The 26,693-nt window shown below is 44.0% G+C and overlaps 1 protein-coding gene across 3 annotated transcripts in view; it reads left to right on the top strand.

The window, feature by feature from the left end:
• Positions 1-15: 15 nt before the first annotated feature.
• Positions 16-26,693, top strand: part of LOC146186575 (DDB1- and CUL4-associated factor 8) — a 56,122-nt gene continuing 29,444 nt past the window's right edge. Inside the window, exons 1-4 of one of the 3 annotated variants that reach the window (XM_084607289.1) lie at positions 16-236; positions 1,277-1,639; positions 6,133-6,356; positions 11,866-12,216. In XM_084607289.1, the coding sequence (XP_084463415.1) occupies positions 1,324-1,639; positions 6,133-6,356; positions 11,866-12,216 (891 nt within the window). In that variant the 5' untranslated portion in view covers positions 16-236; positions 1,277-1,323. Of the gene's footprint in view, positions 237-545; positions 566-1,276; positions 1,640-6,132; positions 6,357-11,865; positions 12,217-26,693 lie in introns of those variants that run through there. The other 2 variants (XM_084607287.1, XM_084607288.1) reach the window with 2 other exon arrangements.

The raw sequence follows: 26,693 nt of genomic DNA on the forward strand, positions 1-26,693 counted from the left end.
CGTTCCTGCTTTTGGCAGGGCTTTGCTTTACTCTAGGTTTTCACGATGTAACACGTATTCAATTTATTGTTTGCAAAATTATTTGTATTTCGAAACTTGTCTGTTTCCGCGAATGTGAAGTGGTATGTAAAGGAGGCGCTCGAACAACACTCGACACTCGCGTCAAAACAAGCATCAGCTGTGTAGGTTCTAAACACTGCGCGAAGCGCAATGCGAGCTGAGAAGAAATTGGCAAGGTTGGTAATGCGTGCTTTCCATCTCGCATAATATTGGCACTGATGCGCAGGTGGGGCAATTTATGAGCAACAGTTAGCAACATAATCACGTTCAGCGGTATTCATAAACAAGGTGAATAGGTGCCGAAATAGCGTCTGGCTCTGCGCATCTCTAGGCTTAACCTTGCAAAAAATGGCAGTCGTCGTGCGTGTTCCTCCGTTTGTTTTCAACGCATGAAAGATGCGTATGCCAAGTTTCACATTGAGCAGATTGGCTTGCTTTTGCACAGAAGGCTTGCAGTGAGCTCTGAGTAGTTGCTGCAGTTCTAGAAACCTTGTGTTGGCTTAAGGTGCGTGGAATAGTTACGTAATTTTGTTCACTCGCGAATGAGCACTCTTCGAAAACATCGCGCGACAGTATGCTAACCGCGGCGTATTGGAAATCGACAGAGAAATCGTTTATTTCAGAACACGTCAAAAGGATATGGATACAAAATGATAGATTACTACTGAGTTGCATCGTTGCCTTTGTATATCGCACTTTGGAAGAATTTCTGTACAGGGGCTATGCATTATCACTTTATGCACCTTGTTTTTGTTTGCTGTTTGGTTAAACATAAAATCAGGAAAACAAGTCGGCAGACAAGGCAGTCTCAATTTCACAGGATATATTGCACCGTATGTTTGGGAGCAATCGGCATCACTGATCACACTAGTGAATTATGAGAAACTGGCACCATGCTACTACCGTGCACAGTATTTGAAGATAAGTAACCATGTCGACTTGATTTCCTTGGAATAAACAGTGCATAGTGCTCTTATGGTTCCTGGTCATATTGCATTAAGACTGTTACAGAATTATCATGGTAAATATTGGTATTGTAAACATCCCAAGCACATTAGCGCCGTTTCAAAACGCTACCTTCCTTGTGTGAAACTCTTAGTAGGAGAGGTATGTAAAATTGTATTCTATATATGGCTATAACAGCAGTGCTTTTTTGGCTGTCCTACCTTTCTTTTTTTTCATGCAGTACAGTCACCCTTGCTTACTTTTGTTACAGATGAAACTTATCGCAGCTGTGAAAAAGATCGCCTTAAAGCTGTGAAGATGAGTGCCAACAGTGGAGCGAGTAGTCACTGTGATGAGCCAGCTGCCAGTGCAGATGCTGGCACTGATGAACAAGCCAATGATTGTAAGAGCCAAGGTGATTTGGACGGGAAGCCCATGAGGAAAGATGACAGTGGCATCGGTATAGAACAAGCCGATGATCGGACTGAAGCATCATCTGCCCAGGAGGCTAATGGCCAGGAGAGTCCAGACTCTGGTAACCAAGACTGCACTGAGGCTGGGGCTCCAGAACGCCAAGAGACACCTGGCACTGCTGAGAAAAGGCCAACAACAGAAACAGAAGACGACAGTAATGGTAAGCAAGCTTACAAAGGCCTAAGAGGCAATAAAAATCATCCACACACGATGTGATGAGCTATGCACAGCTTCTACGCGCCACGCTGGATCAGATGGAGTTGTATGTGATATGATACAATTTATTTCTTGTTAAAGAATAATTTTCTGTGAATTTGTTCATGCACTGATTACTTTTTGCTAAGAGTAGCCTTTGTGGTAATTCAGTTGCTTTTCCTTTTTTTTTTTAGTAAATGATAGTTAGTAATTAGTTACTTTTTGTTCAAAAATAGAATTTAACCACTGGTGTAACATTGAAAGCCTGGACTTGGTATCAAATACTATAGTGCTAGTACGTAATATTCCTTCGTAGTGGGAAGACAATGGGCAGGCTGCTCAAAAGCTGCATGTGCAAATATGTCCAAACATGCTGGCATGAGCAGCCTGCATTTAAGTAGCCCAGCGTTCCTCGGCTTGCATTTCTTCAAGGCGGCACAATGAAATGCTACATTTCTTGAGCTTTGTTCCCAAAGAGCACAAACAATAACATTCATTGATTTGCTTAACTCATGTTCTCTTCTCTGTTTGGCATTTACTTTTAGTGCTTTTTTTCACATTATATCAAAACAACCCACCCTGCAATATATGCCAAGTAACTACCAGCTGCACAAGATCTTTGTATGTTACAACTCTGCCGTTTCATTCAACACATACACCAGAAGAGCATGCAGTGTTGCTACTCATGTTTTCAGTAGACAACATGCAAAAATACCAATGAAAACTAAGAAAAGAAACTACTCTTGGAAATCAACAGCTGATGAAATACAACAGACAAGAAACTAAGAAGCCACTCTGGTCCCTGTATACTTGCCTTCTGCTAATAAATGTGCCAAGGAAAATAGCGTAATGGTAATTAATTACACTTCTGTAATTACTCAGTTCCTTTCAAAGGCTTTACTTGACCACTGAAATTGATTGCATTGCAGACAAAGTAATTGTAATTGTAATTTGTTATTTCTGTTTTATAACATCTACAAAACCGGAGTCTGGTGGTGATGAGCACATAAAGGCCCAATTCCAACGACATATCCTGGGTGTCGGCGCTGTTGGCGTATGCAGGAACCGGTTTGAGCATGCACACGGTACGAGACGGCAGCAAACTCGAGCGGAGCGCCGAGATCTGCCCGTGCTAGATTTCGGCGCCTGTGTGAACGCTGACGCCGAGCTGCTCTCCCATGTAGGTCTCTCATTGGTGCAAGTCTAGGCGCCGTGCACCAATGAGAGGACAGAGTGGCCGCAACCTCCGGATTGGGAATTTTCGCTCGCGCAGAGTCTTAGGGTGCTTTTTTTTTTCCCCACTTTTTTGTCATCACTTTCCATCGTCGCACTTGGCCGGGATGGCAAAACCCTTCGCAGCCCATCGGTTGATTTCTGCCGTGGAGGAACAAAACTCAAAAGACTCGTCTCAGCTACGGTCACTGAAAACGGGACAAATTGATGTTGCGTTGATGGCGTTGCAGATTGTATTGAAAAGCCGAGGAAAATATGGAAGATGCACGTTTATTTGTGCAGAAGTAGAATGCGTGAACTAATTGAGTTCCATGTCTAAATTACGTCTCTTAACGCTTTAAAAAGCAGAAATCATTGAGTGAATGTTAAAACTGTTTTGGACAATGTCTGCTTGTTAGGTCTAGCAACAACGCAGCAGCGCTAGTACAAGCGTCAGCAGTGAGCACCAACGGTGCCAGCGCCGAGTTCCATGGAGATGCACACTGCTTGCGACGCCCACCGTGCCACGGCGCTGACAGCGCCGACGCCCAGGATATGTCATTGGAGTTGGGCCTTAATAGAAATGCTCAGATTCTCACATTACTCATGGTTCGCCAGTATTGCAGCTGATGTAACAATGGTGCCAGCCTTATATTTATGACGCCTCTGAGGAAACCTTGGTGGGTAGCTAAGGCAGGGTGAACTGCATACATAGCTGCAAAGGTGGATGTTATCAAACACCCTGCGGCTAGGATCCTTTGTCCTATGGCATTTGTGAGCAGGCTGAAGGTTTGCCTGAAACACCTGGGAACTAGAAAACGCGGATCACACAGTTGGTATCATAATCTTTTTTTTCTAGATTTGAAAAAAGGAAGTACAGCTTGGAAAACCTTACTATTAATTTTATCAGGACTCGATTTCAGCTATTACAGTTGAACATTAGTGCAATTCTTAGCCTGTTGTAGTGGGCAGCTGCATCATCATCATCTGCCAGACTATACCCACGGCAGGGTGAAAGCCTCCCCATACTCCTCCAATTAACCCGATCCTGTACTAGCTGCATCCGCTTTACCCCTGCAAACTTCTTAACCTCATCTACCCACTTACCTTTCAGCCGCCCCCTGCTACGCTTTCCTTCCCTTGGAATCCAATTTATTACCCTAAGCATCCATCGGTTGCCCTCTCTACTCACTACATGTCCTGCCCATGCCCATTTATTCTTCTTGACTTCCACTGGAATGTCAGCAATTTAAGGTATTTCTCTGACCCACTCTGTGCGCTTCCTCTCTCTTAACGTTACAGTGGGCAGCTGCAGTGTCTTGTAACATGTAAATTTGTGCATGTGCTTTTGCACCTGTGCAAATTCACATGCGCAAGTTTGATCGACGTTGATGTGTATGTGGGGAGCATGCTACTTTAATTTCGAAAGCAGTTTTGTTTAGTTCTGGGCCCATATGTCTACGTGTCACCAGAAAGAAGTGTCCCAGCATATATACTTATCACCTTGGTAGTAGTGCGATTTGCGAAGCCAAGAGTTATAAATACTTAGGAGTAACCCTTACCAACAATCTATCATGGTCCACACACATCTCGGACATCTGTGCTTCTGCTTTTCAAAAGTTATGCTTTCTGAAAAGGAAGCTAAAAAATGCTCCTGCAAGCATAAAGCTTTTAGCTTATAATGCATGTATAAGGTCTAAATTGGAATATGCGTCAGTACTATGGGATCCTTACACCAAGAAAGACATAGATAAACTGGAACGTATACAGAGAGAGGCCGTAAGATTTATATATTGCAAATACAAAAGACTAGATTCTCCATCTTTCCTTATGCAAGAGCATCAGATTCCCAGGTTAGACATATGCTGGAAAATAAGTCTACTTTTATTTCTTCATAAATATCTGTCAGAAAAAATTCCCCTAAGCCTTCCGAAATGCGTTCACAAAGCTACCACCAGAAGAACAAGACATACTACACTGCGCACGCTAACTCCAATTTTCGCAAAAACAAACTCTTATAAGAACAGTTTTTTCCCTAAAACTGTGAACGACTGGAATGAACTGCCACCAAATGTTTACGCATCAAACGACTTCCTAAAAGAACTGGAATGTCTTTTCGGAACAAAGGCTCCTTGAGTTGAACTGTGTTGAATTTTGCCCATTTCATTACAGTGACCAGAGTTGAACTTTTGTCCTCAGTTTTTGGTCCTTTTTGCTCTGTATTGCTTTATATTCCAATATTTTTGTTGTATTGCCCCTCCTGCTTGGGCCAACATATTGGCCTGCAGTATGATTAAATAAATAAATATTCCGAGTTAGCGTCGTTATCGAAGTGTCGCTATCTCATGTGACCTCGAGTCATCTGATTGATCGAAACGCTGGAACCGGGTGTTGCCACTAGGAGACTGGAAGTGGTGGCAACATCATGTTCTGGCGTTTCCACCAATCAGAGGGCTCAAGGTCGTGGAGATAGCGACACTTTCGGTAACGACGTAAACTCTGAATACGGGCCCCGTTTATATTCTCTATAGTACGACAGCTGAACTGAGCTGTTGTGAATTGCTGCTGCTTTTTTCTTTGACCAGGAGTCCTCTATTGCTGCTCACACAGTGCACCAGTACCTATAGGATTTTTCAGAATACTAGAAGGGTTAATCTCTTTGCGGTCAAAGAAAACAGCAATGAACTTCAGTGGTGTGCTTTGTGCTCACTTGTTCGACTTGCAGGATGCGGCCATTAGTTGCATGCTGCACTCCCAGGGGGGAAGGAAATTAATTTTTTTTTGGTGCTTTTCATGTTTGGAAAGTTTCTATGGGCGGCTATACGGCAACCTTGCCCAAATGCAAGGAGGATTACAAGCTGTTTTCTGTAACGCTATTTAGGGAAGATGTACAGCACGGGAAAGACAGCACACAGTAGGAGAAGCAGACAAGCACTGTCCAGCACTGTATCGCCTCGCTATATCACAAGTTTCCAGAGGTGCCATTGTTTGGAGGCAGGCATTGATCAGATATACATTGTATGCTGCACTAATAATGTAAGTGAACGAAACGTAACATCTTAGTAGGCTTAGAGAGGGAAAGCCTAGTTGAGTAGGCATTTGTTTAATCACATGTGCCCTGGTCGTAGAGAAGCTGATGCTTTAAAATTAAGTTATCCGTCCAGAGGTATTGAAAAAAACTAGTTTGTGGTGGCTCTTTTAAGGCCTTTTGAGGGGAGCTAAAACGTGACCCATTTTTCACCTCAGGCTTTCCCGAGGAGAAAAAACAGAAAACCGAAGAGAAGAAAAAGCGTCGGCAGGGAAACCTGCTGGGTCGGTCTCGAAGGTCAGGGTCGGTGCCTGAGGACGCCAGTGACGTTGGCACTACCAGGAGCAGTGTCAGCAGCAGCAGTTTTTTCGGCGAGGACTCTGATGACATCTCCATAAATAGCGATGACACCTTCCACATGAGCCAGGACGATAAGGAAGAGGTAATGTCACTTGCAATTGCATTGCTTAGATTTTGTGCTTGTCCATTGTGTTGCTTTTGGCAATTTCAGTTCAATAGAGTTCTATTCAAAACCTAAGTGTGTCTTTTCTCGGAGTTACATATTAATGTTTGCAGTAACCCATATTGAGTACTTTCTTTTTTTTCTTTTTTCTTTGGGAGTGACACACCTAAAAGGAGAAAGCATTTAAGTGACCCTGACAAAGTAAAATGGCTACTTGCAAGCAAAGGTTGAAAGAAGGAGATAAAAGTAGAATGCAATGACCCTAACTTCCTCTGGTAGTGGTGAGCGAGCCCGCGGAGGGTTAGCAATGGACCTTTTAACTAAGTCCCGCAGCGGACAGAGTGAAATAATGGTGAAAGAATTCTTCTACAAAGTTACAAGTGGTGCCAGAATTACCCTGGTGAATGTTTCAATGAAGAATAGCAAAAAAAGGAGCACCGGCGCACTGGAAAGCCCCCTTCCCCCCCTCCCTTTTCTTCCCTAGCCAACCTCGCATGCGGTGCTGGCACTGAGTGACCACGCTCCTGCATGGTCTGTGACATTCAGCTGGCAAAGCCAGCAGAGAGATGACAATACAAACATATAGAAATGTTCTTCAAATGACTACACCACCCCAAGTATGCTAGCTTTGCGTTTCAGTGTGCATTTTTGAACGCAGAGCAATTACATATGGGCACATCAGTGACACTCATAGGGTTAGATAAAATATGCATGGCCCGAGAACTTAGATTTTTAAGTTCTTTAAAAACTAAAGTGCCACATGTGATGCGTCAATTTACATATGTGATGCATAGCGGGTAGTGGTCAGTTATTGCATATTATTTGCCTCTTCTGTTCTTTTTAAAGGAATATAGATGGTTTAGTTTTAGATTGCATGTTTTATTCTTTGTATGATGCGTAAGACATTACTATACACAGATCACTACGTGCTATTTGCCTACAACCGCTAAATAATTTATCATTTAATTCATTTCCTCACCTGTTTTGATTCGCTGCAAAGTTAAAGCCAGCCTGCCTCAGGAACAAGAATCGCAAGCGATTATATGGCATGTTTTTCATTCCTTATGTGACCTATACTTGGCTTTGATATCATAGCTTTTTCTCGGCTGTTGTAACCAAAATCGGAACAGGTAAGAAAAAAAATTTAATTATAGATTATTTTGCGGCCATAGGCAAATACCACATAGCGGGTCCATGTTCAGTTATGTCTTGGGTACTTAAACAAATTTTGTTGCCTGTTCTCCTTTAAGCATAGGTAGCCACAGTATAAAAATAATGATACCCGACAGCATCAGTGTGCCCAGAAAGTATGATTGATGCATTCATTGAATGTTAAAACTTATCTCGCATGTGAGCAGGGCATATGGGCTGTTGCATATTAGTTCATTGTAAAAACTTAAATCCACGTAATTCTGCAGGCGCATCAAATAATGCTTCTCGCCCGTGCACCTCGTGTTCTGTTTTAAGCTTATAGTGTAAATCCCTCCCCAGTTTTTTCAGTATAGCTAAGGCGACGTTCCTTACTAGGCTTGAATTAGCTTGAGGCAAAGTGCATGGCTTGCATGTACAGGGAGCAAAAATTGGCAGGGGTTATCTCTGTTAAAGCAATCAGTACGAAAGCATCGGAAGGTTCATTTCCAGCTATACATGTAGCGTCATCTGGAAGCCGCCGCATGAAGTGGCGGCTTAACCATGGCCTCCACGCTGGGTTCAGTAGAGCGCCACGCTTGATTGTCACTATAGGGGAGAAGCCACGTCAAATAGTTAGCCCTTACTTTAACCAGGTTATAACAAGCGAAAGCATCCACCGTGGTGGTTCAGTGGCTAAGATGCCCGAATACATAACTGCAGTACCAGGGTTTGCAACCGACCACCGGTAGCTGCATTTCGATAGAGGCGAAACGGACAGGCGTTTGTGTGCTGTGCGATGCTAGTACACGTTAAGGATCCCCAGGTGGTCGAAATTACTCCGTTGCCCTCCACTTAGTGTGCTCACAAGCGCCGCTCGAGGTGTCCCCGCCGGTGTCGGCGGGGAGCGGCGGTGGGCGGTGGCGCTGCGCGCGTCTCCACGGTAGGTGCTTCGAAGCGCGCGCGCTCCACGGGTAAAAGCCAGTGCCGCGCCGACAAATTGAAATATTACCGCGACATTTGCGTGGGTTTTGCTGAAATGGTTAAGTGGACCTTGAATTGAACTTTATATCTGCGCTGTGCACATGTTCAAACAATGTTAATCAATGCGCTTGGCTCGTTGGGACGTTCACGTAGTGTATGTCACTTGAGCCTGCATTGTTTCACTGGAAAGAAATTATAATGCACTGCATATTCGGGGGTTATACAGCTCTTTCCATTAATGCTTAAAGTCAATAGTAATAGCTTGGGATTCATGCCAGGGATAAACGAGGAATGAAGGAGTGTCAGCCGCAACAACTGCTTATTCACAAACACCCATGCTGCAGCACACAAAAACAAAAAGGACATGGAGATAACAGGTAGAATGAATGCATGTAATTCTGACAAAGTAAAAGGAAAGATGCATTATTTACAATTCGCGTTTTTCGCAGCACGGGAGCCGCACCACAAGGTTTTCAAACCAGCTACTGCATACTTATTTGGAGAGACATAAAGTCACTGCTTTATGAAACATATGAACAGATTTGTCACCGCTGCGTATATTTATGTTCACGTATTTTGCCGCTTATTTCCTTCACTTGCTCCAGCACCTCACAACAACGTTAGCAATGGCTTAGTTTGAGGTGTTTTGCCCGTTCTCGTTTTTCTGCCCTTTTTTTAATTAACCCCTTTCACATAGAAGTGCAGTCTGGTGACTAAATAAAACCTTATCACTTCTTCAGATCGGCCTTCTGCGTGAACGGGGCAACCAACTTCTTTATGCAGTCTATTTCTAACCACTTCCAAAATATCAAGAATACTTTCAGAATCTGTTCGTTTGGGGCCGATTCCTACTCTTCTGTTGTTACGGGTATATCGGGCAGACTAGAAAATTTTGTTTTCGAGGGCCCGTATGAGTTACAACACCAGTGGGTTTCCTTTTCCTTTGTTGTCTTTCTTTCGGTATATTTTTTGAAAGATAGGCCGGCAGATTCGGCAATAGCGTCGGTGTGGCATCGGGGGATAATGCTGGCTTCCCACGAGGGATGCGGACTTTTTCCCCCGTTCACAATATGAACATAGCCCCGCAGAACGAAACGAAGTTCGAAATGAAGCTCACAAACAGCACAGCTCCACAGCTCTCATCCAGCCGCTTGTCCGAGTGACGGAGGTTGATCTCCCACTGCTTCCTTAAAAGTCATCTTTGGGAACGCCTAGCAGGGCTATTTTTGGGCCACCTTTAGTATGCACATAGCCAGTATTGCATCCAGGCGCGTAGCAATGGTTTTGACGACGGGCCGGCATATTTTGGTTTGGGCCTATCTGCAGTGACGCGGTAAGAGTGTTGTGCGGGTATATGTGAATGATATATGTGACCACGTGAAAGCATCCACTATATTCCTTTACGCCGATGACCCTTTACTAGTATCAGGCAAGCCTAAGTTTTCATGTGCCTTGGCTAACCTTCAGGAGGCGCTATTAAATTTAGTCATTGGTTTGTCTCAAACTTAATACAAATAAATGGCACCAAATCCCGACTTGTCTGTTTTCGTAGCCCGCACAAAGATGTACCAAATGTAGGTTCTATACATTTAAACCCCTCATATTGCTATTTGTGTTTTTGTCAACCTATATCTAGCGTCCCGTCGGTTACGTATCTCGGTGTACCCATATACAGTGATCTGACATGGAGTACTCAGTTGACCCACATTTGTAAGAAACTTAGAAGTGTTGCATCTTTGTTGTTTAATTTGAAAACCATGATGCCTTTTTCTATCAGAAAACTAATCGCCCATGCTCTGGGGTAGTGTTCAAAGATACGGTATGTGTTTTTTTTAACTGCTCTTTCACATGGAGTTAATAGGATTTTGAAAAACATCGCTACAAGCGTCTTCTACATGCCACAGGAGAATTTGCCCAGCAGTGTCTTTAGAACAGCTGGTTTGCCTGCTTTTGACAATCTTTTTAAACAAATTGTAGTACTAAAATATTTTTGGAGCAGTGCATACAGGCACAAAAACACGAAACCGGTACCGTTGAGACATGTTCCTCGTTATCTTAAACCGAGAGTCCGCATTCATTACGGTAAAGCAACAAGACGCTATTATGTTCCAGCCATCCTCAACGAACTACTGGACGACGTATTTTCTTTGACCACCCGCAAAACATTGAGAGTTGCTGTTAAAGCGTTAGAGAACATATAATATGTACTGATGTTGTCAGTTCATTTTTGATAGTGTGTTGTACCAAATGTTTCTTTTTTTTTTTTTTGCCTCTGATGGAGCTCTGATGGAGTTCTGATGTGGCGCGAAGATTGCAGCGGCTGCCGGTTGTCGCCGCACAAGCCCGCTTGTGGCTTCGGCGCTTCCGTATGTGTATGTTGTTCTAACTATACTAAATAAATATTGTTATTATTATTATTATTAGCAGTCTGTCCCAGTGAATTAACCGGTTAGTACAGGCCACATGTCCGCTTACCCCCTCATGTGCGAAAGAAAAGCACAAAGAGTTCTGATCTCCAGGCAGAACATGCATACACCGACGCACGTGGTGTAGTCAACACTCACTTTCGTTGGGAGCTTAAACAAGAGCCTGAACTGGCCTTTACTGAACAAACGCTTGAAGTGACCTCCAATAAGCGCCAAAAGAACATGCGCACAGCAGAGCAACAACGAAGCCACAAACGCACACAACGCAGTGACAAATTGAACCGGCTGACAGCGACGGGCGGAGCAAAATCCTACCGTGAAGTCTACCGTGGCGTCACCTGGTGCCGGCGCCGCGAAGCAGTCGCCTGTCGACACACGCGGGGCCTCCGCTCCCCGTAGAGCCGCCGCGGAGTGAGCACACTACCCAATATTCTAGTTCACTGTAACCATGGCCTCCACTATGGGTTCAGTAGAGCGCCACGCTTGATTGCAGACGCTGTGGGTTTAACGCTACTTTGTCACTCTAGGGGAGAAGCCACGTCAAATAGTTAGCCCTTATTTCAACCAGGTTATAACGAGCGAAAGCATCCACCGTGGTGGTTCAGTGGCTAAGATGCCCGAATACATAACTGCAGTACCAGGGTTTGCAACCGACCACCGGTAGCTGCATTTCGATAGAGGCGAAACGAACAGCCGTTTGTGTGCTGTGCGATGCTATTACACGTTAAGGATCCCCAGGTGGTCGAAATTACTCCGTTGCCCTCCACTATGGTACCTTTTTCTCTCAATCTGCGCTTTCACATCTGCCTTCCTCCCTTCTCTTACAGTACGGTTTAGGTGTCCACAGAAACAAGTGTGAGAGATACTGAGCCTTTACTTTCTTGTAAACCGATTATTATTAAATTTTGTCATGATTACAAGTGCTTGTGCAACTGCTGTACTGTGTGCAGGACGCAGAGAGCCTGGAGAGTAGCTACGACCCGACGCCCAACACTCCTGCACCCTCGTACAAGTGGCTGGTCTGGCGGGCGCTTACGCAGCGTGAATACGGCCAGCAGACATCAGTGTCGCACGTGGATAAGTTCCGCTTGGACTGCTATGGCAGCCGGCGCATGCTAGAGCGGCTAGAGCTCATGTACAAGTTGCACGCTCACGACGGCTGCGTCAACGCTCTGCACTTCAACTCGACTGGCACTCGGCTGGCCAGTGGCTCAGACGACCTCAGCGTGGTCATATGGGACTGGGCAACGGGTGAACCCGTGCTCAAGTATGACAGTGGTCACCGCAGCAATGTGTTCCAGGTATGTAGGGGAGCTTGGCTGTGACGAACTCTGAGGGAAAGGGATTTTGTTGCCTGAGGGACCTGAGGCCACTATGGTAGGTATTATTAAAGTGCTGCAAACTTTAGTGGCCACAGTAGCTATGGCAACTGCTTTGTACAGTGAAATATCATTAATTTGAACCTCGATAATTCGAATTTTCGGCTAATTCGAACTAGCTGCTTGGTCTGGCCAAGCTCCATAGAGATCTGTGTTCAAAAAAGCCCGTTAAGGGGGACCTGGGTCTTGAACAAAATTTTCCTAATATTTATGCCATCAGTATGAAATCGGCAGTGTCTATTTAAACTTCTGTGCTGATTTCAAATATGTTGTTGAGTAGTTACAATAACCTTGGTGTCTGAAATTTTCGGGAAGCTTGTAGAAATATCTACTAAAGCGAAATTGCTAAAAGCTATAAGAATCTGTTCCTGAATGTCTAAGGAACACAATAGAAACAATTTTTATGGTCCTGCCTTACTTCCAGCCAAAGTTATGGAAGTTTGAAGTTTCAGCTTCGCAAATACAACCTCCCCCTTTCTAGAGTTTCATATGTTTTCAAAATGTTCATGCAGCTTAGACCTCTTATAAATAGCTTTGTTGTGTTCCCTGCACAATCGCGAGCCAGTTAAAAAAAGAATCATTAAAATCCATTGAGTAGAAGAGCCACAATGCCACCCGCAAAATGGAAGGGTGGACAAAATTTACATTAAAAAAAAAATGGAAAAAACGAATTGCAATGTAAAAAAAATCAGTTTAAAAGGGAACACCCCTCTTGGAACTATGTTTTTTTTAATTATGATCAGATTTGCAACATTTGTGTATCTTTTTTGTGTGTGTGTGCTAATTCCAAACTGCAAACTGTATTTAGCTAATGCAGGTAGTTTTAGATATATTAAGGAAAGCTGATCTTTTGTTTGGAGGAAGCATGCTTAGTAAACATAAGATCTTGAGGAGAAGATTTTGATCCTTAAATAATCTAGAATAACAAAAGACTGCAATAAAGCATAATTGAGCATTGTAGGATGATTTGGAAGAAAGCTGTGGCTTGTCAAACTTGCCAAAGGAAAAGCTCATTTTGATAATTTTGGCAAACAGTGGTTAAAAAGCAGTGTTTTTGTAAAACTTGATTTTATCTTTCTTTCAAAAAAAGAATTATAGCAATAGCTGCTGTAGAGCCGAGATATCGCTTCTCCGAAATAATGACTGTGTCCAAAATTTAATTTTGAGAAATGTTTTCGACATATTTTTGAATTACCAAGGCTAACAGCAACTCGATAAGATGTGTTATGACTGATTTATGGTGTGAATGCAAGATTTCCCATCAAGATAATTGCCCCTGCAACTCTGAAGGAAATTTATTTCGGCAAGGTTTGTGATTCCGCATGCCGCACGCGATGCCGTTTCGCGATCGCCGCTGCCGCGCGCCACTAACTTTTCCGAGTGCTCGATCTCTCTTGCCCATGAAAACTGCTTAGGTATCGCTTTTTCATTTGCATCGTCATGATTACGATGCTCATACAGGAATCCCCTCGAGGAAATCGTTCGCTCTCCTACCTGTGGTGCCGAGTGCCACCGGCTACACCCTTATCGGCCCACCGCGAAGGTCGGCGCTTCATCGCAGTTTGCAGATAGAAAGACGCCGCGTCACCTGCATGCCGCTTATCTCTGCCTTTCTTCGTTTTCCTAGGCCGCTATGATGCTCGAACTTCAATTTTTCGAGTTTTGCGCCATGGTCATAACGACGGAACATCGCTAAACCAGCTAGGTCTAACTACGCGAACTTTTCAAACTAGCACCAGGCCGCAAGCAGTTGACGCTGGCAGCCAACCAAAAGTGGCTTTTTGGGTCACATGCTTTCGGAACCCAATAGCAGAGCGCGTTTCGCGCAATTTTGTCCCTTTGTTTTCCGCTTCAGGAGTTCACTCAAGGACACCAATCAGGACATCGGAATAGCCTGAATCACTATCTTTCGAACGAGACCGAAATCATGCTGATGGAGCGCGTATTCCTCAATCTGCAGCCGATCAAAACTCAGCGCGATTTGACCTCAATTTAAAGGGCCAAACGTACAGATTCGCAACTTTGGAACGCTGTAATGCCTGAAATAGGTGGTATTTTTCAACTAAAATTTGCAGATAGTTGTGGAAACGTCTCAAGACCGCAAAAATGAAGAAATAAAAAATTTGATTTTTAGACTGATTTTCGGCCACGAAGACCCGCGTCTCCCCTTAATTCGAACTCGAATCGGTTCTGCTACGAATATTTCCAACTACGCGCCGCCACATCTGGGCAGCTTGACACACAGCACGTGGCCAAAAAGAAAGGCATGTCTCCACAAAAGAACGGTATAGTTAGACGCGGGATTATGGGATTCAGCAAACAATAGGGCATACTGTTTTGATAAGCTAGTATGTAGTTGACCCACAAAGGTGTGTCGTGTTGCTCACGTTGCTGTTCCAAGGAAACTTCAAGTCCTGTAAAAAAAGCTTGTTAATTCGAACCTCAGTGATTCGAATTTTTATATAATATGAACTATACTGCTTGGTACGGCCAAGCTCCATAGAGGTCTGTGTACAAAAAAGCCCATTAATTCGAATGCGAGTCGGTTCCGTTACGGATAATTCGGACTACGCGCCGCCGCGTCTGGGCAGCTTGGCGTACAGCATGTGGCCATAAAAAGTAATTATTCCATGAAAGAACGGCATAATTAGAGGCTGCTCGTATGCAAAACGGGGACAGAAGATGAACGGAGGTTAAACCATGGAAGAGTGGTTAAAGCCTAAATGGCTCCATGACTGGTGCGACAGCCAGCGCCGCTGAAGGTAGGGGCTGGCGGCCACGGCGGCGGCTGCCTGCTCTCACTTCCGCACAACCTCAGAGTCTCGCAACTAAATACTTGGTAATTCGAGCCCCGTTAGTTCAGAAATATGTAAGTACTCTCTGCGTGGTCCCAGCCAATGCTCATAAAAGACTATGACTTCGGACCGGCGCTACAAGTGTTGTTTTTTTTTTGGCAAGAGTCGTCCATTCTTCCATCCATCGGTCGTCAACGAGAGCATGCGATCATGGTGCCGGCTTTTCTTTTAAGATTGTTCGCTTCAAAAGGCATTTGCTGCAATCACACGGTCCAATGATTGAGTGGCATGACAGTGCCCGCTGCATTGGCCCATGGCATGATAAAGTGAAAACGAGGCCTGTACAACCGAACAAGCACTGGCACTCTGCCAAGTTTGCTTCCCCCCTTCGCTAGAGCTAACTGCTAATGTCAAAAGGTCGAATGTTATTGCTGTGCAGTATCTTGGCGCACTGTCAAGAAATGCGTTGTGGACCGTGACCACTAGAAATGGAAGGACGTGCTGACTGATGCCTTTCTTTTTTTTTTTCAAATTCTTAGGCAAAAATTGGGGGTGGGTGAGTTCATTGTGCAAGTGGGTTCGTTACGCGGGTAAATGCGGTAAATTTACCGTAATGCAAATCATTTTTATCAAGGCCATTCGATAATTCGAGCATAGGATAATTATAATTTTTTCCCTGGCCCCTGAAGTTTGAATTAACGAGCTTTTACTTACAGAAATAAAGTATTTAAGCATGTGAGTGCATATGTTGTCCGCATCTATAGCTGCTAAGATTATCTGTGAAAGAGCGTCTCCCAGAACAAGGCTCATCAGTGGAGGCCATAACGCCCCATATGAAAGTTTCTTTCTCCGCCTTATACTACTGCTGTTTCCTTAACAGCATCTTTTTGTTGTGGACTTGGTTGGCCATTGTTGTTTTACAAATGAACGTCTAAAGCATTTCAGATTCTGTGTTATTCATCTTGTAGACTTTAATGCCCAATCTAGTGCTGTAAACGACATGACTCTGTGTTTTTTACAAATTGCCTAGACCTCGGGGGAAAATTGGTCTTGCAGTTAATTTAACCGAGTGAGTTGCTAAGAGGCGTTTTACCTTTGCTTTGCAAAATTTTGTGGAATATTCTGATTTGGAAAATTTGCCCGAATTTGCGAAGTATTGAGCTCGCTAAAACCAGAGTAGTTGTTTATAGAGTATTGCATGCAGCCTCTTGCTCTTAGTATTTCAAAGCAGCTTCAAGTCGAAATTTTTTTACAGACCCCATTCACTCTCAGATTTAGCGGGGCGGTAGTTGTGGCAATCCTGTTGTGGAATCCCTCATAATGTTGGGCGGTTCGAAACTAAAAGCACCAAACAAACCCGGGACGACAGTCTGCTGGCCGCTGTGAGGTTCAGTTAATTCTACTCCTCCCTGCTGCACGTTCTTGGCTGTCTGATGCCTAAGACGCTTAACAAACACCATAGGCACTGTCTCTCTCTCTCTCTGATGCTGCGTGTTGTGCGTCGTGGTTGCCAGCAGAGCTGCAATGACGTCACGTGAATAAGCTCTGTAGAGATAAGTTATGTAGACACATGTACAGTCTGCATAAAAAAAGCAGTGGCTGGGCTGATAAAGTTATTTCTGGATTGTTCATTAACTTCACTCTTATAACTAAGGCTTTTAATGCCAATTCTTTGTTGACATGTGTCTAAGAAAACGTCTTTATCTCCATAGCACATTATAGGTATGGAAACTAATGCCTGCTAGGCCTGATAGACCACAGATATATTTTGAGGCTATCACCAACAACAAAACTCATTTTCTCTGGACTGTCTTGCATACTTACTATACAGTCGAACCCGGTTATATCGAACCCGGATATATCGAATTTTGGTTATATCGAACTCACCGAATATCCCCTTGAAAATCCCATGTAAAAGTATAGGAAAGCCGCGTCATATATCAAACTCAATTTCACAGGTCGTTCGATATATCGAACTCCGCGCCACGCGCTGGAAAGTGTGCCTTCCCCAAAGACGATCGCATCACCCTTGGCCGTTTGCCGCGTGACGTTTTCAAGCCACACGCGGAAGGAATGAGAGGGGACAGTTCGGCGACAGCTGGTCTGGGCAGTGCCGCACCCATTTCCCAAAGGCGCGCATCTGCAGTTATCGTTTCCCGCGCGCCAACACATGACGTTTGCAAGCCATGTGCGTAGGTGTGCCCACCCTTTGCTGAGCTATCTCTCTCCTTCAGCACGCGCTACGCATGCGCCAAGCCAGCTCAGCCATTTTCAGACAGGCGTCAGAGGCTTTCTCCAGCGTGTGTTGCGAACCCTCTGCGCGCGGCGGCTCACGTGGCTATGGCGCCTGCGGACATTAAAAAGCGGCAGCTCTCTCTCACTTTTTTTTTTTGCGAGTCATCTTTTCTTATCGTTGTGCTGTTCGGACGTTAAGAAGTGGCAGTTTTTTTGTTTGTTTTTTTGGCGGGAGTCGTTTATCCTTGCATCTATGAATCAACGAAAGCACGCAGTCAGCTGCTGCGATCATGACGCCCGCCTCAAGCGCGGCGTGATAAATCGAACCAGGCTTGTGCAATCAAGCCATCACGGGCACTCTGCCAAGTTCGCTCCCCGCCAGCGAAAGAGCTATCAAAAGATAAACGCGCCTCCAACGTTGACGTTATCCCTGCGCAGCATCTTGGCACGCTGCTGTGGATGAGACGACTGAAACGGAGTGACGCGCGTCATCGACATGCAAGCGAAAACGCTCGCGATTTCTGCCGCGGCGACACAGAAACCTTGTTTTGAGCTGCCGCGGCGGCGAGAGCGTCGAGAGGGACGCAGTTCCAATAAGTTTGACATTTTTCGCTCTGTCGCTGAAACCACTCAAGCGCTTGCATGTGAGCAAGCTGGCCTTAACGGTTTTCTTTTTTTTTTTTTTTTTTTTTCAAATTTTCGGTGCAAAAGTGGAGGGTGGGTTCATTATGCGAGTGGGTTGATTACGCGACAAATACGGTATCGTGTTTTCGCATCGTAAGTGCCGTCACGAGCCGATTTCTGTATATCGAATTATCAATATATCGAACTATTTCGTGATCCCCTTAGAGTTCGATATATCCGGGTTCGACTGTACAGTAGAATCTCGATGATACGATTACGGCTGGTACGAATTTCGGGATGATACAAATAAGAATGCTTTGAACGGACTACATTGTATAGAATACGTTAAGATTTGGGGTGATACGAAGAATTTCTGAACCCGCCACGGTTGATACGAACGTGCAAACCAGTCGCGCATGCGAGCGGGCCGGCGCGGCCGGCCTCAAGAGGGTAACATTACCGACGCGGCCTCCGCTAACTCCTCCCCCCCCCCCCCCCTTCCCCCGCCACAAATGATACGAACGAACGTTGTACAAACGCACAAAGCCACCGAGCAGCTCAGCGCAAGAGCTCACAGGGGGAGAGGGTACCCACCGCGGCCGCTGCCTCTCCTCTCCAACCCCCCTCACCCCACTAGCCACCCTACCCCCACCTCCCTTTCATAGCAAACCGACGAGCACTAGACAAGGACGGCCAAGGCGAGGCACGTGCCTAGTTGTGTACGTCACTCATTCGCTGGCAGCTCATTGGTCTATTTAAAAGTTGTCTCGCAGGCTGTTCCCAGGAGGCCTGTGACGCTGGCTGCCCCTGCATAGTTCACCTTGAGGCTTGGTAGTTCTCCGTTCGCCGCTTCTTTCTGTCGTTCTCTGTGACGTGAAGTGCCCAAACGTTAGAAAGACGCAAGCGTTCGATGCTGCCGAAATGTCGCGGAAGCGTAAAGCCCTTTCTTTTAAGGAAAAGCTTGAAGTGCTGAAGAGGGTTGACGAAAACCCTAAGAAGAAGCGTGTCGACTTAGCAAAAGAGCTAGGGTTGGCACCATCGACGCTCTGCACCATTGTTGGGCAGCGAGATGCCATCTTCAAGAATGTGCAGCACTTCGGTGCGAACATAAAGCAGGCTAAAACAGCGACCCATGTCAAGCTGGAAGAGGTTCTGCTGATTTGGGTCCGCGAAGTGACAGCGGCCGGCGTCAACGTGAACGGCAAGGTGCTACGTGAAAAAGCCGACACCGTCGCGCTTTCGCTTGGAATTGAAAATTTCCAAGCATCTGGGGGATGGCTGCACCGGTTTAAGGAGCGGCACGGACTTGTCTACCAGGTCGTCTCAGGTGAAGGCAAGAAAGTGGACCAGTCAGCTGTAGACGAGTGGCTGAACACGCTGCCGGCACTGATTTCGGAGTACGCGCCACGCGACATATTTAATGCCGACGAGGCGGGCCTTTTTTTCAACCTTCAACCAGAAAGAAGTTTGTGCGTAAAAGGCCAGGCATGCCAGGGCGGCCAGAAAAGCAAGGAGAGAGTAACAGTACGCTTTTGCTGCAACTCGGATGGATCCGAGAAACTCCAGCTTACCGTCATCGGTAAGTCGAAGAAACCGAGTTGTTTCCGATCGGCGGAGCGTTTGCCTGTCTTTTACAAAGGTAACCGAAAGGATGACTGGAGATTTCTTCCGCGAGTTCTTGACAAGTTTTGATCGGAAAATGGCGTCAAGAAACCGGAAAATTTTGCTTTTCGTAGACCAATGCTCTGCCCACCCAAAGGAAATGACATTCAATAACGTGAAAGTCAGGTTCCTACCGGCGAACACTACCAGCCATCTTCAGCCACTGGACGCTGGGATAATTAGAAATGTGAAACATCATTTCAAAGGACTTCTAGTGAGGCGTCTGCTGGCGAAAATTGACTGTAAAGAAGCAAACTTGCGGATCAGTCTCTTAGATGCTTTGCACTTTCTAGCCATGTCGAGGGATAGTGTAACTTCAGACAAAATCTCGAACTGTTTTAGAAAGTGCGGATTTGCCATCGGACTTGACGCAGCTTCGGCAGGAGATTGTCAAGAGCCAGATGAAGACCTCACGATTGATGGCTGGGGCAATCTGGAAACTGAAGCTTCGGCTCGGGACTTCGTTACCGCGGACGACAACGTCGCGACCTGTGGGCTGAGGTCTATTGAAGACTTGGTCAACGAAGCGAATGATTGCGAAAATGAGCCTGACAGCGATGGTGACGCTGATGACGAGTGTGATCAGTCGCCGTCAACGGCAGATACTCTTCACGCTTTGGACGTTCTGCGCCGCACCGTAAGTGCCGGCAGCGTGAGCGACGAAACCGCGGCACGGTTTTATGCTTTTCAGACTGTGCTTGTCCGCGACATCAACAGCAAAAAAGTGCAGACAAGCATTACGGACTTTTTCGGCTGCAAGTAGTTCGCCATAATAAAGTTTGGTTCATTTTCAATTCATTCCCATGTGGAAGTTGACTTGTTTTGGATCATACGAATTCGGGATGATACGAATATTTTGCGTGCTCCCTTGGAATTCGTATTATCGAGAATCTACTGTAGATGTCTTTGAGTGCACAGCTTTAAATTCTCTAGGAGCTTTACTATGGTTGGCTAGGTTTATTTCTTCATAGTATAGTACTGGTAGGACATTTAGGCTGGGCGTAGTTCAACTTGTGCTGACCTAGTTTGCTTAGACATTTCATTGTAGGTTTGCACTGTGTGCTTGTGGTAGTGGTTTGAGCTTTTGTCTTCCAGTTTGTGCATATTTTGAGAAAACATCTTGGCATTTCGATGTTCCCATTTCTACCAGTTATGACACTTCGTACTGGATTTTGCATGTCTGGGCAAATAAAATCAGTCGCTGGTATTTTGCACTGAAAAACTGACAAGCTACCTTTATGTTGAGGCATAAATATAAAATTTAGGCAGAAAATACGTGTTTTTGATAGAAAATTTTACTAATCACATACATCTTGCAATTAATTTGGGCAAAATGAGCACTAAGGTACCTATCACTTCTACTTCATGAAATTTAGTGTTTGCAAAGCATTCCTCTATTGCGACTCTACCCAAAGTTCCAAAATGTCGAAATCACAAAAAAAATAGCCACTTATAAGTAAATAAAATAAGTCTGGAAAAATAGTCAAGTCACTGGTCACTCCAGTGCACGAATTCTTGAGCTCGCTGTATTAACACTAAAGGTATTGGCGATTAAAAATGACACTCCTTTTCTTCCCCTTCAACTCATACACTCCATCATGGCAAAAAAAAAGGGGGGGAGGGGGTGAGGGACTGCGTCCAGCTCATGATTATGGCGTGTCTCGTAGCTTGATTTGCTTTGGGACGCCAAAACCCGACAAACCACCATCATACCCGATTTCAACACCTTGCTAGTCACTGGCTTCACAGCCAACAAAATGGGCATGTTCATCTTGGGCAGATGCAGAATACAAGGTGAATGACTCTGGAGCCATTGACTGAAAAAATGCAGCAGCAATAAATCGAAACCATTTGCGTGAAGTTGCTAGCCCACACCCGAGAGGTTTGCGCAGAAGTTTACATTCACAAGTTTAAAAAATCAGCTCTATTTTAAGGCTTCATACTTGGTGAACGTGCTCAAAAACATTTGTTCTAGGCAGTGAACACATTTACCATCAATACAGCTGAAGAGAGACACCATTCACTGAAATGGTTGGCCGCCCTGTGACTTTCATTAATTGGACCTTTTTTTTTTTAACAGACATTGGATGTAGAAGACAAGTGGCTATAAAGGACAAATTACCTTAAAGTTTGGTACTGAGTCTTTCTTGTAACAGACATTTTAACATTAGATCCATCGCCATGTTCAGTAGCAGCTACAGTGAAAACAAAAGAGAGACACACCTGTGCCGTTATTTTTAATTATAACTTTAGCATACAAAGAGTAGGTCAGACAGCTATGGAATGACTAAAAGAAGCCCTTGCAGTGGGAATGCAATGTAGAGAACCTATTCATGCTTGCCATGAAGAGCACAATTGCGACTGCATATGCGAGCATGCATTGGGTTCTCCAATAAGTGGAGCTTCCTATCACAAATTACTGTAGGTGTTGTGTCTACTAGTCTGAAGAATATAGCGAAAATTGTCTATTATGTTGCATTTCAATATTAGCGACAAATCTGTCTGGTAAAGAAAGTTCTCAGCTGGTGCCGCTGACATAAACAAGTCATTGTGCCTAGAAATCGAGACGTAGCCAAGCCAAGACCAAAACAAATGACATAAAAACAGAAGTATCTGTGCTTTGGCAAAAACAAATAATTTCAACTCCACTCAGAAATGCCTCCTTTGCTGTCAATTTTTTTTTTTCGTCTGAGTAGGGACATTCATAGACGTGTTACAGCCGCTGCTACCCCTTTGTCAAACAAGCATAAATTTCTGAGGAATATTTCTGCTGGTGATATTTTATAGTTTTGGCTGCTTCTAGCACCTTGGTGGTAAGCTGCTTACTTTTATGATTTCGTGTCACTTTTTTTATTTGAATTGTTGTAGTGTTGCCAAACACATAACTTAGTTGGTAATCTCTAGTTGCGGTGCCACGTCATATTGTGATCGCACTTTGCAATCGCTGCAAACATAGTTTGCAGCATATACAGATTTGGCGCATCGGCCATAAGGCTCTTGGCCTGATTTTCAAGCTGGGAAAGGCTGTGTTGAACAGCATCAATGCAGCCATGAAGCAGACCAAGATTTACGACTATTTCAGCAGTAAATAAATGTGAGAAAGTTGCAAGGTGTGGTCAGTGTGGTGGTCCACCAAGCAACTGCAATATGTAAATGAAAGCTATAATAGCGCTTTTGCGACATGATATACACTTCTTTTTTTGCGTATTTTAACCATGAGATGCCTGCGCCGAAATAAAGTCTGATTAGAAAATGTAAACGTGGTACCCTGCTTATAAGGAACCCCTGATATAAGAGACAAAAACTGCTCTCCAGTGCATGTGCCTTATAAAGGGGTTCAACTTTATTTAAGACCGTTTTATAGTCCACATATGGCTGTATAATGTACCATTCCAGAGCTTAGTACTCGTCACAGTAAGCGTTCGGAATCCTGAAACTTGATGCCCATAGACATGATGTTACTTTCGTTCTGTGCGATCATTCGTGCTATTCAAGGAAAAGAAAAAGTAGTTGCCTTTATAATGAACGGGAAATTATAATTTCTTAGGTTCTTTGTAATGTGTTAGCCTTATTTTGCTGTCATTTCATAAAGGTCATCATGGTTGGGAGCAGTACTGTGAAGTGAAAGCTATTGCTGTTACTACGCAGTTTCTGTTGTGTTGTCAGTCTTAATTATGTTGTTGTGCTGTGGCAAGCCGCAAAGGATTGCAGTGGGAAATATTGTGATAATCTTTTAGTTGCTGATGGACCAAATACTTGCACTTCTTTGTGTGCCGCTGCCTATGCTGTCCCAGTCTTTCTTGCAACGATATGTTGCTGCAACACTATGGCCGCTACCTGTCTTCGGTCTATAGGGGTAAAAAAAGGCCAGTTGTCATAATGGACAGGCACTCCTCTGCTACCACTGAATGCTGCTGCCTCGTTTAAAGCTATGAAAGAAGCATGCCTACAGTTTTTCTACTTTATTTATTTATTTCATTTATTATTTATTTCAAAATACTGCAGGCCATTGCTTGGCCCAAGCAGGAGTGAATTCACATTGTTACATAATGAAAAGAATAAAATTATACAATATTAGCAGCACAAAAAATACAAAATATATATAAAACAATATTAGCAGGTGTAAAGACGTTGTAATGCATCAGAAAAATTATGTGAGGATAAAACAGATGCTGGTAACGAATTCCAATCTTCCACTGTTCTAGGGAAAAAACTGAATTTAAAACTGTTAGTTTCGGCAAAAATGGGAGTAAGTGAATGCTCATTAACACCGCGAGTCCTTCTTACTAGTGGGCGCTTAAGGCATTCTGGAAGCTTGAGTTTATTTTTTCCTCTTAAACTGTTAAAGAGGAATGTCAATCAGGCAATCTTTCTGCGGGTTTCCAGTGTATGAATGTTATGTAAATTCATTAACTGTGTAGGGGAGTCCTCCCTTCTATATTTTCCGAATATAAACCTAACAGCTTTCCTGTTGACTTTTTCAAGAAGCATTGAATCTTTTTTCGTGTATGGGTCCCAAACTACTGAAGCGTATTCAAGTGAAGACCGTATGCAAGTTTCATAAGCTAGTTTTTTTATATGTGCCGGGGCAGTTTTTAGCTTTCTTCGTAAAACCCAAAGCTTTCGTAATGCAGCTGTAGAAATATTAGTAATATGTGCTGTCCATTTTAACCTATTGAACAGAAAGTGAATAAAAATTTGGTGCTCAAGTTATTACCCGGAAACGTCATGATAAAGGTGACTAAAATATTCTCTCCATAAACAAAAGCACAGAAGGACATGAAGAAATGGTGGATTGCATTCATATTGGCATGAGCATGAACATATTAGTATTCTTTATTCCTACCTTGAGGTTGCTCAGTGGTACTGCTAGATATAACAGTTCAGTATTCAAGGGAATTCAGAAGTTTACATAGTATATATATGATGGCTTTTTTGTCTTTTTTTACGTTGCTGCTTTTATTTCCACTCGCACCTCGTGTATTTTTCTTTTTCAACAAGCGCATGCTAAAAGCTGTTCGCCACTGTCAAACTGATCCACTTGTTATGTTTGGAGTCTCCAGACGGCTGTTTTATCTTTTCGTTTTATCTTTTCATTCTTAGTTGGGAGCAAGGCAGATATCGGAAGGAATTATTCTATGCTGTGGATGTTGACCCCAACTGCTTCCTTTCCAATGAGTGGCCTCTCATTGAACAATAACCAACTTCTTCGCGTGATTGACAGCTTCACTGCACAGGCCTCTGGAAGGAGGGGCAACTAAATCAAAATGAGCAGGAGGCAGCATTCACTAGAAAAGGGTACTGCTGCGCCTACGGAGCAGGTACCCAAATTGTTACTTGATTTGGTTGGTTCTCGGGTATATTGGCCCACTATGGTAATACATAACAAATAAGACCGCAGATTAATGCCCTCTGCTGTCGGTGCTGGTGAGTTGTGCTCTCGGGGAAAATGGAAAGGCTTGTGGAGAACAGTCTCACTGAAGCATTTTTAACGCGACCTTTTTGTAGTACATTAGGCAAATAATTTCCTTGAGGCAGTATAGTTAGTTTGGCAGCTTTCACTTTCATGGCATGATAACTGGAAAGAATTATTTTTCTTGTACTTTCTATTTCTCTAACGTGGCAGTTTAGGGAATATTTCTGAGGTACTAAATTTTGATTAGAAGAAATGACAGGTATACTCAGTGCTTTCATCCTTTGAGTAGTTTTGCAAGCCTGTGGCTGCTGCAGGGTTAGGAACATTGCTCAGCACTACTTTGTGCCCCCACTTTAGCTGCCCCAGCTATGGAAGAAAGTGATCTGTAGACCGGTCTTCAGCCAGGACACAAAAATCCCTTCTTTTCAAAGGCCACTACTCTCAGTACAGAATCTGACTCGCAAACATTGTGGAGAGCTCCGACTACATTGTGCTTGTTGCCAAGTCCCACACATTTCACAGTGAAGGGTATATCTGGTACTTAATAGTTTCTTCACCACCCCACTCAGTACAGAACTGACCTGCAAACAATTTCAAGAGCTCTTTCTACATTGGTGCTTGTTGCTGAGTTCCAGACATTCACAGTGACAGTAAACCTACGTGGTAATTTTTAAAATTAGCATTTTAAAAGTTTAAGATTATCTCTTAAGCACTTTCTTTCAGAACCCACTAAAGGAGTCGTCCGTAATGAGCAAGAGAGCTACAAATATGATGCAGCTAGACTGGGCGACAGCTTTTTGTGGTTGTGCAGTCAAAGCTACGGGCCAGGCTTCCTCACGGTGTTCCTGCATCAAGTAGTTCAGGCTTACCTGGCCTCGGTTACGGTTTCAGACTCTGTTTAGATTTTACGAGCCATGTGACCGTAAATTTGCAGCTAATCAATAGCCCACCTGATGTACATTGGAACAAGCACAGTGCGAAAGTGTACAGAAAAAGGCGGGGAGCCGCAGCGGACGTGCCCCACATACACTTTGCAGGATTCCCCGACATGTGAAATGGCCACCATCACAAGCACTGCATATTGTACTAGCATTTTAAATGCTTTATACTAACATTGTACTGGTTATTATAATATAATCTTGACATAATAATAACTCGAACAATTCGGCAGTGGTGTAATATTCCAAAGCACGATCTGCGAAATTTCTGGAGGCAGTATATTCTTCTACACAGTGAGCGAGCTTTCACTGCATAGCCTCAAAATGTTGTCCCTGATTATGGTGAAGTCTGTCACGGATTATAAATTTCTGTAGAGCTGTGCTTGTCATTTGCCAGGCTGAGGTTTCAAATTGTTAATGCCTAAGAAAATAATTTAAAAAAATGGAATATGTTTGGTGGATTTTATCATTTGCAAGAGCAAAGAATAATAAAAAAAAAAGGATTAGTTCCAAGACAAGGACTCGTCGGGTGGCTACACCAAGAACCCTAAAGGTTGTTTTCACAACCAAGTCGAAGAAATCAGAGTGCTATTTTTGAGGATTTTCTTGAAAAACAAAATCTGTTTATTTTTCGCGGGAATAAATCGGTTTAATGTGTTTTACAGGCTGCAGAGTGACATTTTTGCCAGCCCCTGAAACGCAGCAAGATAAGTTGTCGTGTTGAATGTG

The sequence above is a fragment of the Amblyomma maculatum genome, chromosome 6 (genome assembly GCF_055883805.1).
Source record: "Amblyomma maculatum isolate TAMU_Amacu chromosome 6, ASM5588380v1, whole genome shotgun sequence".
NCBI classification, from domain to species: Eukaryota; Metazoa; Arthropoda; class Arachnida; order Ixodida; family Ixodidae; genus Amblyomma; species Amblyomma maculatum.